We start from the raw sequence: 14,419 nt of genomic DNA on the forward strand, positions 1-14,419 counted from the left end.
TTAGTTCTCCAGCGGTTATTTTGAAATTAGAGTTAAATTCGATTGGTTGCGGCGGCTTTTTCTGGGCGACGATGGTTAAAAATTCGCATTTTTAATAAGCTTGATGATTTTGCAGCATTTGAAAGTCAGGGTAGTTATTCTTGGTTATACAGTAAGTACAGAGTACATATATGGGCACACTTCGTTCTTTGTAGCAATATAAATAAGGTAAACAAACTTGACGTGACTTTTTGCTGATAATCTTTTTTTTATATACACCGGTGTTTTTCACATTTATTTAATTGTTACTAATTTCATTATATTTTAAAAGTATTAATACCGGTTAAAAAAATTGTTAACCTTGTTTTTAATGCTAAAAATACTAAATATAGTTTTTCTAATTTATTGTTTTAGGTTTTAGGCATGAATGGCCATTTTACTAGTCTTCACTTCTGTAAATATATAACGAAATAAAGAAAACAGAGCTTACGTTTTAAAATCATATTTTATTTTAATACACCAGTTAACGCAATAATATGTTGAGTTCAATATACAAAATTTATCAAATAATATAAATCAACATAGTCTAACCAACAAACAATACAGGACGACTGTCCTGACAAATGCAAATGTTGAAAAACAGCCACAGACAAGCGTTGCTCTTTGCAATTGAAAGTTTACCTGAATTTTTGTATGCCGTTAAACCTAGCGCAGATAGTAAATTGACCGAAAACAGGACGGTGCCATCTAGTTCTGTTAACAGGAACTACATAACCTAAATTGCGCTATAAATATGCATAAGCGTCTATTTAGGGTCATTTTACGATCGACCAAGTTTGACTCAATAAATAATTATTCTTCAAGATCTGGAGTGAACGATTCAAATTAGCGTTATACATTCTGATCAGAACTCATGATTTGTGACGATTTAATTTTCACCATATTCGAATGCAATAAACATGTTTCAGTGATTTGAGGAATCAAGATATGGCTCAAGTTATTATTGGTATTATACAACTAAACTATTCAGAGTTCTTACAGCTTGGTAAATTAAGAGTTTGAAAATAGCCAGCACTAGTTTTTCTACCTACATTTTTGATGCGGACAACAGTTCTGCAAACTCTTCATTTGCGAAGGTGTGTTAGCTAAACCAGCTTTTTGCTTTTTAGTAGCCTTAGCGAAATACTTACATATTTAATGCCTTGACTATATATAAGTTTTATGCGTTGGCGAACGCACGTCGAGAAAATTAATTGTAAACACTGGGATATGATGAGTTAAGTTTTAACGACGAATAAGCAGCTTAGTGCACCATAGTGTATTTCGACAGAATGTATCAATTCAATTCAATTTTATTTCCCATCAATTAAATTTTATATCACAATTGAACTGAAACTAAATCGTACCGCACCGCTCCCAGAAGCTTGTGGACTTATTATAATGTTCTATGGTATACTGATGATTAGTTTTGAGGGCTGCGAGACAGCGTGAATAACTTAGAAATAAAATTGTTATTTGACATCACAATACAATAAATAACTAAGCTAGTTTCATTATCATAAATGGCGTTCCTGCGTATCCTGACTACTCAAGTTGCTGATAAAATGTGCCAATTTAGGCAAACTAACCAACTTCAGACACTGACACGGCAATGGAAGACTGGTGCCTGTTGAATTATATTCTTTATTCACACGTTATTAGAGTCCGTTTTACGACTCCCCAAGGTAACGGGATCACAATAGCAAGTTAAAAAAACATAGGTAAGAAATAATGAATAAATAGGTTAAAAATTGAATAATCAATACGTATGGTAGTCTCGCGTAACACTTAACTCTTACTGAGAACCGTCCACCTCGGGAGAAAGAAAATGTAGAGATTAAAATATAGTAAATCAAAGACGACTTAAAATAATACGTCTTATGCGTGTAACTATTTATTTATATAACAGCTTCGACGAATAACACCGTAAATGCACCATACAATACCGTAATTCATTCTTATCAATTCCTTAAATACATAAACGATCGCACCTACAACGTTATTCCTCGGCACTGCTCGTACGCGACTAAATAGTGTACATAGTAATATGGGGCGTAGAGCCGTAAAAATTACAAAATATCGTCACTAGGAGGGTGGCTCCGAGGTACGGAGCCGTTCGTTAAACGTTTCGGGCGGGCGATGGTCGTCGGCGCTCGGGAGGGAGCGAAGCGCTTCCGAACACCGACCACTAACAACCGGACAGCCATCCACGAGATCTAAGACCGGTCGCAGGACAGCGCTCGGAAAGGGAAAGCCGATCAAGAAGCTATTTACAGCTCGACGACCCGAGCCCCGGCCGTCGACACCGAAACTTAGGCCACCAGGGATACGTCTACTCTCGAAACCCTTATAGGATCCTCTCGTAGAACAGTAGGTAGGCCTGCGCGCGGAGCACCTTTTCCTCGCTGATCTCGGACACCATGCTGTCGGACACGTAGTACCACTTGCCGGCGGGCGGGTCCGCGGTCACGCCGTCGCCGGACTCGTAGCCCGACAGGTCCGACTCGGAGCCGGGGTCGCCGTCGCCGGCGGCGGGCGCGGGCGCGGGCGGCGCCACGTTGGCGCTCTTGGGCAGGAACCCCCAGCGCGGGTGGTCGCGGCGCAGCGGCGCGCGCACCTTGACGTAGGCGACGTAGTGTCCGCCGTGCATGCCGCCCGAGTGCTCCACGACGCCGTACAGCGCGTACAAGAGCTGGTCGTGACGCGCGCCGGCGCGGCGCATCTTGTCCAGCGCGCAGAACGGCGCCAGGTCCAGCGCGGCCGGGAACTCGACGTGCTTGGACATCTTGCGGAACATGCAGCGCGGGCCCAGCTGGAACCGCTTCAGGTGCAGGATGAGCACGGCCGGCGCGCTCGCGACCAGGAACCGCTTGGTCGCGTTGGTGTAGACCGTCCGCACCTTCCCGTCCTGGTCGTTCCCCTCGCGCTTGGAGCAGGTGTCGCAGCCGACCTTGTTGTTGCCGGTGAGCAGCTCGAGCGCGGTGAACTGGCTGAGGCAGGAGGCTACGCTGCACTCGTCCTCGTCGCTCACGTGCCGCTGGCCGCCGCGCGAGTACGACAGGAAGTCCAGCAGCACCTTGTCGTCGGCGCCGCCCAGCGTGGGGCGCGAGGGCGGCGGCGCGGGCAGCGCGGGCGGCGCGGGGGGCGCGCTCAGAGTCTTCTCCTCCATGTCAAGTTTGAGCTTGTCGAGTTTGTTGGCGACTTGGACGTGGTTGGCGAGGTCCTCGGGCTGCCGGTCGGGGGGCGACTCGTAGCTGCTGTCGCCGCTGTGCTCCAGCAGCTGGCGGGAGCCGGCCACGCTGATGCCGCGCGAGACCACCTTGTTGGAGTACTCGGGGGCGAAGGCGATGCGCGACACGGGCCTCTCGGGCTCCGCCGGCGCCGGCGCCTCCGTCAGCTCCAGATTGATCTCGCTCGACAGCGAGCTCGGGCTTCCAAGCTCCTTGTTATCTGTGGGAGAATCCACATGATCGACCGTCTCGGTAGAGTTGTGTTTGGTGGCCTCCGGGCTGGCCACGCCGGAGTCCGGATTCGAGAGATTCTCGAAGGGTACGAGGGGCTTGTATTCGAGAGGGACGGTCGTGGTCGACGTGGACGAGTCGACGTACTCCACTTTCCCGTTTTCGGGGGCGTCTTTCTCTACGAGGTGGACGGGACTGGTGCGGATGGAGTCGGAGCTGATGACCTTCTCAGAGTTATACCCTGACTCCATGTGGTAGTGAGCGAAGTTGGCAGCCGTGTGTGCTATGGCTTGGGTGCCTACGGAAGCGCTGTGGGTATCTGCTCTTCGCGGGACATCCTCCAAGTTGTCTTCGACATCAGCGTCTGACTGCTCTGAGGAAGACTTACCGTCTTCCTTCTTCGGACCGTTCGCTTCAGGCGTCGTGTCGTCTTTTGACGTGGAATTACCTAGAAATAGATATAGGATTGTGTCAATAATGTTGAAGATTAAGTATACTTGAGCTTAAGCTGCATGACTGCAGATTTTGTCTCTTTATAAGTTATATTAACAGAAAAACTGAACAGCTAAAAATTTACAAGGTGCCAGAAGAATGGATGAATCTTACTATACATACGGATACCAATAATGATGTCCGCAACAAAGCTATTATATTATTTAGGCCACTCTTAGAACCACATCCGCAATCAGATCTCTCCATTCTTACAAGGGTATTTATTTTAATGCAACAGAATGTTTTCAGAGCAGAATTCAGATATGTAAATCAATGGAATATTTTCGCGGGACTCGTATTGTTTAATACAGCTGCATGTGAAGCGATAGTAAGCCATGCGAGCAGCACCTTTGTTCTTGCGCGCCGCTTTTCTCGCAGCAATCCGCTCCTTTTTAAGCTGATGCTTCGACGGTTTATTGTCTTCTTGTGTATTGTACATATTCTCCTCTGAAAATATGTTATTTCGTCAATTTTCTATATTATTTACCACACACAATGCGACATTAATTGTTTATGACGGGACAGCAAGCTTTAAAACAATTGTTATCGGACATGGACGAAATCGGCACACAAAAGGGGAGTTTAAATAGCAAACACATTGGATATCAAACTTTTGGCTCGAGTTGATGCCATGAGCAGGTAAAATTTAGGTAATGAATGGCTCTCACATTTCGTCTACAATATGCACATAAAACTTGATATCCGAGCGCGTGATTATCAAAATCTCCAATCGCAACAGAATCACGATTCAGTATCATTTATTAGTTGGAAAAATTAGTTTTTTATTTTATTTTATTATCTAAGTATTTCATTTTGGAGAATTAGCTTTTTGTTTTTATAGTTGGGCAATGTGAAAATTTTAGCTATTGTACTTGTTGTACTGTATTGGACTTCATGTGCTGGGTTGTATGCTCGATTTCAAACAAACTATCTAAATAACGGGATTTTTTACGGCCGGATAGTCTGGTGGTTAGTAACCATGTCCATAAAGCTGGGCCCTCCAGCTATCGTTCGAAACACGGTAAGGGCAGCTGCTTGTATGATGCACACAAAAATGTAAGCAGTCGATTATAGTCAGATAAGATATACGGCCACAAATATGTCTACTACTTTATTGAGGTCTCTATTTTTATGAGTAAACTTTACGAACATAATTTTAAGAGTTAATTTTGTTGACGTGTTGATTTGAGATAAGAGATTTTTTCAAAGTAGCTTACTAGTCTTCATTTACCTCGCCTCGCTCCGCTCAACTGTTCCCACCAAAGATGTGCTGTGCGAAGATAGATAAATGAAGCGTTTCCATCGGTTCATGAAAAACACATTTCTCGGAACACACCTCGCACATCTCTGGTCGAAACACAGCCTTATCCATAATACAGCTTTAGTTTGGGACTGAGGAATGAACTTTTACTCTACAACAACGAATCAATTCATCACACTAAACGAACCAAGCACTAGTCCTACCATTGGGTGTTTTCCTGCGGACGACGGCGGGGGCTGCGGGCGGGACGCGGCCACGGGCAGCGACAGGTCCAGGAAGTACTCGGCGCGGTCCGACTGGTGGAAACACTCCTGGCACTCCAGCGTGGACACCAAGAAGCCGCGAAACACCTGTGACACGGCAAACTTCAGAAACAAGTACAATGAAGACAAGAGAAAAAAAACAAAATCAAAACATGAAACTACTTTAACCCTTTGACCATTATTTTTTTAAAGCAATGAATCGAGAACTTTAACGATACGCACAGCATGAATGATTTTTTTTATGATTTTTGAGAAAGAGAAATGTATATATTATTGCAGGGTTTCCGAATTATGAGACGGCAATATGTTTGCCGCTATCAGCCAAGGGCATTAAGTCAAAGAGTATATAATCACTACGTTTTAAGAGTCGGAACTCTCATACAAAAACAATACCACGATTGTAGTATGAATTCAGTGTCTTTTTTGTGCCAATATCAAGAAACGAACTGCACAGACTAAACAGGGCCGAAAAAGTCACATTGACAAGTAGTGTTGTTAGGAACAGTCGATATTATCGATATTGTAACAGCATAGTGTTGTAATTTTTTATCGATATATTGTCAAAAAACGGCACGTAGTGGTGCGCTTTTTATTAATTAAATGATCGAATTAAAGAAAAAAAAAGTTGTTTTTCTTAATAATAATTTATTTTCATGTCATGGATCTGTTTTTCTTTACATAGGTAAATACAGTTTCACGTTACACAAGTATTGTATTGTAGTATTGTATTGTCCGTTTTGCACTGCACAGCACTTGTGGAAGGCTGTGCATGTAAATATTCCACACTGGGCAACTCCAAAGCTGAACCTGAAACAAAGTTTAATTTAGCCAGAAGCTTCCACTAACTTATACAGGTGAAATATAATTAGTGTGTATAGCCAATTTTTCTGTCTATTACTAATGCTCTGACCGGCAACTATACTATACACTCAAAATACCTAGCATTATTATTGATGACGAAGCAAATTAATTTATAACATATATTGTATGTAAAAAAAATATGTGCATGTGTATTGATGGTATTTATTAGGGTTATGGTTTATGGGGGCGACTGAAAAACAGCGCCTGTTAGCCAAGGGACTTTGTTCTGCAAGGTGCAGGCATAAGCTGAGTCGCTTTCCCTTTTGATAGTTTGATTGTACTTATTATTTGTTATGTACCTATGTAGAATTTGTAAACAAACTATTAAATCAATATCTTTTATTATTTTATTATTATTATTATAAGATGCAGTAAGTCAAGTTGCAATAGAGATAAATTGAAAATAAAATAAAGTGTTTACCTTGGCTGTTCTTGCCATCTTTAGGGGAAACCCTTCAAGAATTTCTTCAGAAAGAGGTGGCATGGGAAGTCCCAATTTTGGTATGGCTTTCTTCTTCAGCCGGGTTTTCGATTTTGTGAAATCTCGTTGCCAACTACTTTCACCCACTGCTTACAACTGAAATAAAATTTAATTGTCGTGATACTATATAATACGAATTGACGTCGGCCAGCCAAATATAACCTCAACACCTATTATCAGATTTATCAGTAACTTTACTTACACATGTTCACTTAGAGGAAATCTAGCAAAGAACATTTTGTTTTCACAATGTTTTTCTTGAATACCACAAATTTCGCATCTCTTGAATGGTTTCTTAGTAAAGGACAGCCGTGAAAATAACGGTAAAACTAGAGTCCTGTCTCGAATAAATGCACTTTAGTAAAAGAAAAGTTAATGCGGAGGAGAAATAATCTCAAACTCAACGCTATTAACAAAACAAAACACCAAAATACACGAAAATTCAAACAGTAAACACAAAATCTCGCGAAGGCGTCCGTTCCCACGCAGCAGATGAAGGTTTGTGGGCTGCCATATAAAATTAAAAAATAGAACTACATTTTTTTCATTTACTTAAATAAAAAAGGATATCCAGTCAGAATTATTTTTATATTGTATTATTTATCTTAGTAATATTTTTTTCCGCTTATTTTTTTTTTTCACAGCTTAAAATGTGAAGAATTGCAAATATTATAATTTAAGTTAAATCTTCTAAACAGAGATCATTTCATAAATATGGCAACCAATAAGTTATTTTGGAGAGGTTGGTACAAAAAAGTCACTAGCTCCATACATTAGATTTTTTGTATGGAGTTTCAACCCACTGAGTTTGCCGGGGGAACTACGGGTGGCACGACGTATCTAAAATAAATAAATTAAAACAATCAACACTTTTTTTGCGAGATTTTTTTACTTCCGTTGTCATTTCTAACTAACACGGCTAATTCAGCAATAAAGGTAAAAGGCAAATTTGAAGTATTGAATTAAGCTATTGCTCCATATATAAATCAATAACAATTGTAGCCTAACCCACCCTTTCCTTTAATAAACACCAGACACTTAACGGATAGTGGCAAATATATTGCCGTCTTCATTTTTTAAAATTATCAAATAACAGATTTTTTTTCTTTAAACTTTATATCGCCAATCTTGTCTCTGAAAGTAGAGAATTGTGACTATCGGATAAATCCAGCAAACAAAATTTTATTTACAAACATTTTTGTTCAATTGTAAGGAATAGTTAAAAATCTAAGTTCAGGCCTAAGAATCATCATTTAACATGGGTTGGAATAACGTTTATCTGCTATTCTTTTTTTCGTAAATTGGTACGAGTATGTTCTCTTATGCGAACCAAAAGTTATATTAACTAACAACACGTTCATTGAGAAAAAAATAAAATATCTGAGTCGTATGACGGCAAATATCTTGCCGTTACCCACTAAAGGGTTAAAAAAAATATGGGGGGAAAACGAGCAGGCGGTTCGCCTGATGGTAAGCGATTACCGTCGCCCATGGACACCTGCAACACCAGAAAGGAATTGTTGAATCAGGCATTACTTTGCGGAGGTCCATATCAATAATGAACTGAAACAGGTAAACTAAAAGAATTTGCAGGTGATCAAAGTAATGGTTTCAGTTCATTTACGCGAAACTACCGTGAGACTCACTCATATTACATAAATGATATTGTGCTGGATAACGCGTAACTTAACTTCCTGTCAGGAGCAACGCGAACGGTAATTTCCTGTTAGGAGAAACGCGAACGGTAACTTCCTGTCAGGAGCAACGCGAACGGTAACTTCCTGTCAGGAGCAACGCGAACGGTAACTTCCTTTCAGGAGAAACGCGAACGGTAACTTCCTGTCAGGAGCAACGCGAACGGTAACTTCCTGTTAGGAGCAACGCGACTGCAATGCACACGCGAATGGATTTAAAACGCCCTTGTGTACTGCAAGAGAGCGCGCATTGCAGCCGCCGAGTCGCGTTGCTCCTAACATGAAGGGTTTACAAAACACATCGAAAAAAAAAAGCAGAAAACAAGAGGTTCGAAGTAATCTACGAGTACCTATCTATTGAAATTGAATATCTGCGCTGCGTTTATCCACAGGTTTATGCAGAGTCAAGGTGATTTTCCACCGGTAATTTGTATGCATTCTCGCGCGCCCGCCGCGTGCCGCCGTGAACCGCCGCGGGCGCATACAAATTTCAATTCTCGTCTCGCCTCGCCGGTGGAAAATCACCATCAGCGCCTTTTTCCCCATAGAACATTGTATCCACTGTTTAGTTTAGTTAAGCACATAAATAAGATTTTGTCTTTATTTTGTCTTTAAGTTTTAGCTAGCCGTATTAAGTAAATCTTAACTTTATTAGTACGATATTGTGTTTCTTGTTTGTTTCAATTTGTGTTATGGTGAATATAAAGTTTTATCAAACAATCAATCAAAAACAGTGCTGTCTCTCGTTTTGGGGCACTGGGTGCGTTAGTGACGATATAGCGGTCATCAAATGCAAGCTTCAAACTCAAGCAGCTCAATCAGTATCCGGAGCAGATAAAAAAGTCTTGTACAAGATTGCATACAACCCAAACCTATAGAAGTAACTAATTGGTGAACATACACTGGTACAAACCTGCTCAGGCCTAAGCATGGTATCGGAGGCCTGTTGGCCGTAGAACTTGACCTTCTGCTTGATCTCACCGTCCACCTTAGACGGGTCAACCTTGGAGTTCATACCGAGGCTGTTGAGGATCACCGACTGGTAGCGTCTAAGGTCTTCTGACCTGGGAAAAGGAAAAAAAGACTTGCAGGATAATACTATGGCGTGCATTGAGTAGTCAGCAGGTTAGGTACTGCCTACCCCTCCGTGGGGGGTTGCGGCGCGGTGCTGCGGCGCAAACTGCTTTCTATCAATCCTTATCCAAATCAATCATTGCATATTCGAAACTGTTTCAATACCTGTAGATTACTTTATGAATTATCCCGTTATCCCCGACTCCGTCTGCGTAGAATTCGGTTTTCACTATCCCACGGGAACTATGCAATTTTCCGGGATAAAAACTATCCTATGTCCTTCCTCGGGACTCAAACTATCTGTATACCAAATTCAGCATTTTAGACGGGATGAAGTAACATACAAACAAACAGACTTACAAACTTTCGCATTTATTATATTAATGGGATGAGATAGTGGGATTCAAATCGAATATCGTCACTACTTTAAACAAAACTCGTAGCTCAAAATAGATAATTTTTCTGAGTGAACTTTATAGACATTTACATCAAGGTTCAATTTTGTTGAGTTATTGATTTTAGATACGACATTTTTTCAAAGTAGTGACGATATTCTATTCAAAAGACATTACGAATCTCCATGCTCTGGCTTCGCGCGGATATTGTCTTTGGGAAATGAAGCTGTAAATGGTGTTGAATAACCTTTTTTTTTAAATTGTGGCCGTGTGAAGCGGGGGCTAGTTTATTTATAAAGAAATGTGATCCAATGTGCCGGTTACCTGACAGCCTCAAGCAGGTGTCTGAGCAGCTCGTGCGCGTCGTGTTGGTCGCCGCCGCCGAACTGCGGCAGCTTGTTGACGAGCGCTGACAGCAGCTTGCGTGGGTTGTACACACCGCCCTCGCCTGCACCGCACAACACAACATTAAACCCGGAGCTGACTCTAGTGAATCAGATCACTAGGAATCGAGCGGGATTACCCATGACTAGATCCGTGATCCTATCCACTCATGTAAAAGTAATGAAAACGTTTGCTGACCAGCCCACTGTACCATCAGCCAAATATGTGGTCTACCACCTTAAACTTGATAATCGTTTGCATTGCATGTCACAAACCAAAAATGCCAATAGACAGACATGTCTGTCAACTTGAAAATTCGACTTTAGCAACATATTCATTTGATAGGAAGTTTTTTAAAAATTGATAGACCACTTATTTGGCTGATGGTACCACATAAATTACAATTGCTAAAATAATGTCTTTCTCATACATGAAGACATGTGGAATTGTAATGCTTGCAATCTTTGTGGCATTAGAGCCTGAAGATCAGTATGACATAGCCTTACTGACCAGTCCTTAAAATTGAATAATGTATGAAACTCCAAATGATAATCACTCAAGTCAAGTAGTATGTTACCCTATGCCAGGTCACAATTTTTTTAAACTATCCTCAAAGTATTATTTATTATTCCTCATAAAGGAAAGGTCATAAATTATTTTTTCTCACAAACTTCAGCAAAACTTGAAAGTACATATCTGTAGGTACTTAACTATAAACAATGATGGTTGATACTTTTGCAACTGCTATTTTTTATCTTAGTCTTTATAAGAACAATTAGCAACACAAAAAGGTTAGAGTAGGTAAATACTGTTATCTCTTAGGTAACTGTATACTTTTATCATTCAGGTCAATGACGTTCTTTAAATATGTATCATTATAACCTTGAAATCAGTCAACCGCTTTCAGAAGAAGCGACGCAAATTTACAGATTCATTGGACGGCCTTGGCCTTTGCATCCAGAGATGTGGTTTCAGTGCAAGGCAGTGTAATATCTGTCTGTAGTGTGGTGTATATATCTGAGGCTCTCCATGAGGCTGACATAGTCACATTTGGTGTGCTAAAGCCTCTTTAAAATATCAGAGGAAAAAAAAACCTTGAAATTACTATCGTCAATTATATATGAGAGCCAGAAAAAAGGATAGCAGTTTAAAGACAGTAGAAGTGCAGACCCCATTACTTCTAAAATGCTATAATTTCGTGATTCCTTCTTCTTGTGAATCACATTTACTAATTCTTTAACATAGCTTCTACAAAAAAGTAATTCTTAGAAAACAGATAAAGAGAATTAAAATTTTACATCATGAACTTGTTGCATTGTTCCAGCAATTTACATTAAAAATGTGACAGTTACAACAAAAGTGGATCCCATTAGAATTTGAGGGGCAAATATTAAAGACAGGTAAGAGGATTTTGATATCAAACTCGATTATCAAAGTTTTTTACATTATAATAGTTATTTCCCATGTGGTGTTAGGTTTGAATTACACCTCTCCATTTCTTACGTCAATGTTGTAAGAGGCGACCAAGGATATAGGTTAAAGTACACCATAGGCGACAGGCTAGCAACCTGTCACTATTGTACCGTTTTTGTCAAACTTAAAACCTAAAATTGCTAAAAGTGGGTCCGAAGCAGTAACATTTAGTGTGCTCTGCTTACCCTATTTGGGAATACAGGCGTGATGTGTGTGTGTGTGTGTGTGTGTGTGTGTGTGTGTGTGTGTAATAGTTATCCAAGTTTTTTTTGTAATAAAATAGTTACTGTCACATATAAAAATGAAACAAAATAATAGTTGACTCAATTCTCTTCTTCATCTCTCTTTCTTTGCCTAGGGATCATTTAAAATTACTTTGTGTAAACTTCTCGAATATTATGCTTCAAAATATACACAATTGTAAACAAAGCTAGGGGCAATCATTAGCATGTATATGACAAAAGCAGCAGTTCATCAATCAAAGAACTCCCTACCTGTCAAGTTAAGTTGTGCCCCCTGAATTCTGTTGTCTGTTTATCATCATACTGAACTTGTTATTTATATTTAGAAAAATTATAAAGTATATAAAAAATATACAAAAGCTAGTATATTGACTCAGCCAGACAACCTTCAGTAACATCAGTAGATAGTGCACATACTAACTCCATGTGATTATGTATGTATGCATATGGGTGTTTAAGACAAAGTAATTACACAAAGTAGGTCATTACTCGGCTAATTATACTTTGTATCAGATTACATTGCCTCCTCTACCAGCAGTTTCCATGAACTGCAGATTTAGAAATCAAACAATGGTCATTATTTCAATAACATAAACTTGTCTAGGACTTGCTGCTAACAATGTTCCTTATTGGATTTTTGTTATCATTCTACTTATAAGGGATCTTTTATTTTAAGTCTATTCATATGTATTAGTTTCACTAACACATTCACTACCAAGAACCTGACAATCTTCAGTACAAATAAGAAACATACTGGTACTGCTTAGGTTAGGTTAGCAGCAAGAAATTCCAATAAGCTCAATTAATGGAAGTAATAATTGAAACAATGGGAATAGACCCTTTTTTATACCTATATTTTTCTTCTAATTAGAATTTGTATGCTTTGAAACAAAGCATCTAATAATACCTACTTGCTTTTTCTTGTTTCTTGTATTAACTAAAATAATATGTAAATTAGAATGGTCATGGAATAACATACCTGTTTGCAAGTCAGCTAAAGTCTCAGCCAAAGTGCGAGTCAAAGGTCCCCATTCTGATAACTGGCCAGTAATAGGGGGTAGCTCCACTTCCTTCATTTCCTCTCCATCAAGCTTCATCTTCAGCTGGCCACCTGGCAGAGTGAACTGTTCACCCGTCGTGGACATCTCTCGCAGCACTGGCAGCAAATACGGGGTTTGCACTAGGCACTGCATAACAGAGTTGAAAAAACAAGTGTTCCCTAAATTAGACAGGCCTCTTACCCTCTGACCGTTATAACCCGTAGCTTTGTCTTTGCCTTTAAAGTAATCTATCTTTAATATTGTCTCTTGAGGTGGGGGAAGCTCAATTGGAGGTAAGGATTTATTGGCGCTGCCGGAAACAGCTTGTTTCTTAAGGTACTCAATGCACTCATGAAGTTTTTTGGAGCTAGTGGCTGTTACTTCATCATTGCAATTGTAGCAGTATATTGCCCAGGTGGTGGTATTGGCGGTGAGCGCGTGCGAGTCCGAGTGGGGACGGTTGAAGTGGTTCAGAGCGTGCTGGTTCCTCGCGCGCCCGCAGAGCTGTGTTCCACATCGTAAACACATCCACAGCGAAAGATCCTCCACGAAATCTGGGTCAGACACCTCAGTTTTAGTACTCTTCAGACATTCGGAGCATTCCTTCTCGAAGCCCCCGACCTTCAGGGACTTCTTGAGCCTCGTCAGGTCCACAGCTTTCGCGACGTGAGGACATGCGGACTTGACGTTTTCGTCGCAGGATTCCGTAGATTCGTCCCCATTTTCCCCAGGATCACTTTGCCTCTTTTTCTTGACCATTTTCGCGTTAACTAGGTCAGGAGACTGCCTGCAACACGTAACCAGATACGTTTATAGAATATCCGGATGGATATAAAAAGAGAAAAATGACAAATCTGTGTCGATAGCCATTGCACGCGTGACAGCGCACAATCGTCCTCAAAGTTCATTTATAGGTTCGCACTGATGGCAAATCTTTATTTAATACATTTGTCTAACACTTACAGTTACATGCGAAGAAAGATTTAAGACTTATTGCGTCGAAACTCCAGTCAAGTTCCGATTTTTCTCAATTTCGTCAAAAGAAAAGTAAACCACGACCGTCAGACATCTTAGCAATGTCACCAACATAATACAATACAACTGTACAAAAGTTGAATTAAGGGGAAGCAATTCAACTTTAAAATTTTAAATTTTGGTGTAAATAAGACCGTTTTAGTCTAATCAGAAATTTTTAAAGTGTCTTTTTGCGAACCTTATTTATAACATAGATTAAAGCCCTAAATCCAATTAGAATCGGATAAAATCGATAAATAGAATGG

The 14,419-nt window shown here is 40.4% G+C and overlaps 1 protein-coding gene across 1 annotated transcript; it reads right to left on the reverse strand.

Moving 5' to 3' along the window:
• Positions 1 to 465: 465 nt before the first annotated feature.
• LOC141445141 (ubiquitin carboxyl-terminal hydrolase 16/45-like) lies at positions 466 to 14,240 on the reverse strand. The gene is given in 8 exon segments (XM_074110924.1): positions 466 to 3,927; positions 4,320 to 4,418; positions 5,436 to 5,462; positions 5,465 to 5,582; positions 9,445 to 9,595; positions 10,325 to 10,448; positions 13,079 to 13,926; positions 14,103 to 14,240. Coding segments are annotated over 7 exon segments (2,901 nt in total). The 5' UTR covers positions 13,899 to 13,926; positions 14,103 to 14,240; the 3' UTR covers positions 466 to 2,365.
• Positions 14,241 to 14,419: the final 179 nt, after the last annotated feature.

Source organism: Choristoneura fumiferana, unplaced genomic scaffold, assembly GCF_025370935.1.
Source record: "Choristoneura fumiferana unplaced genomic scaffold, NRCan_CFum_1 Sck3bRy_369;HRSCAF=857_pilon, whole genome shotgun sequence".
In the NCBI taxonomy this organism is placed as follows: Eukaryota; Metazoa; Arthropoda; class Insecta; order Lepidoptera; family Tortricidae; genus Choristoneura; species Choristoneura fumiferana.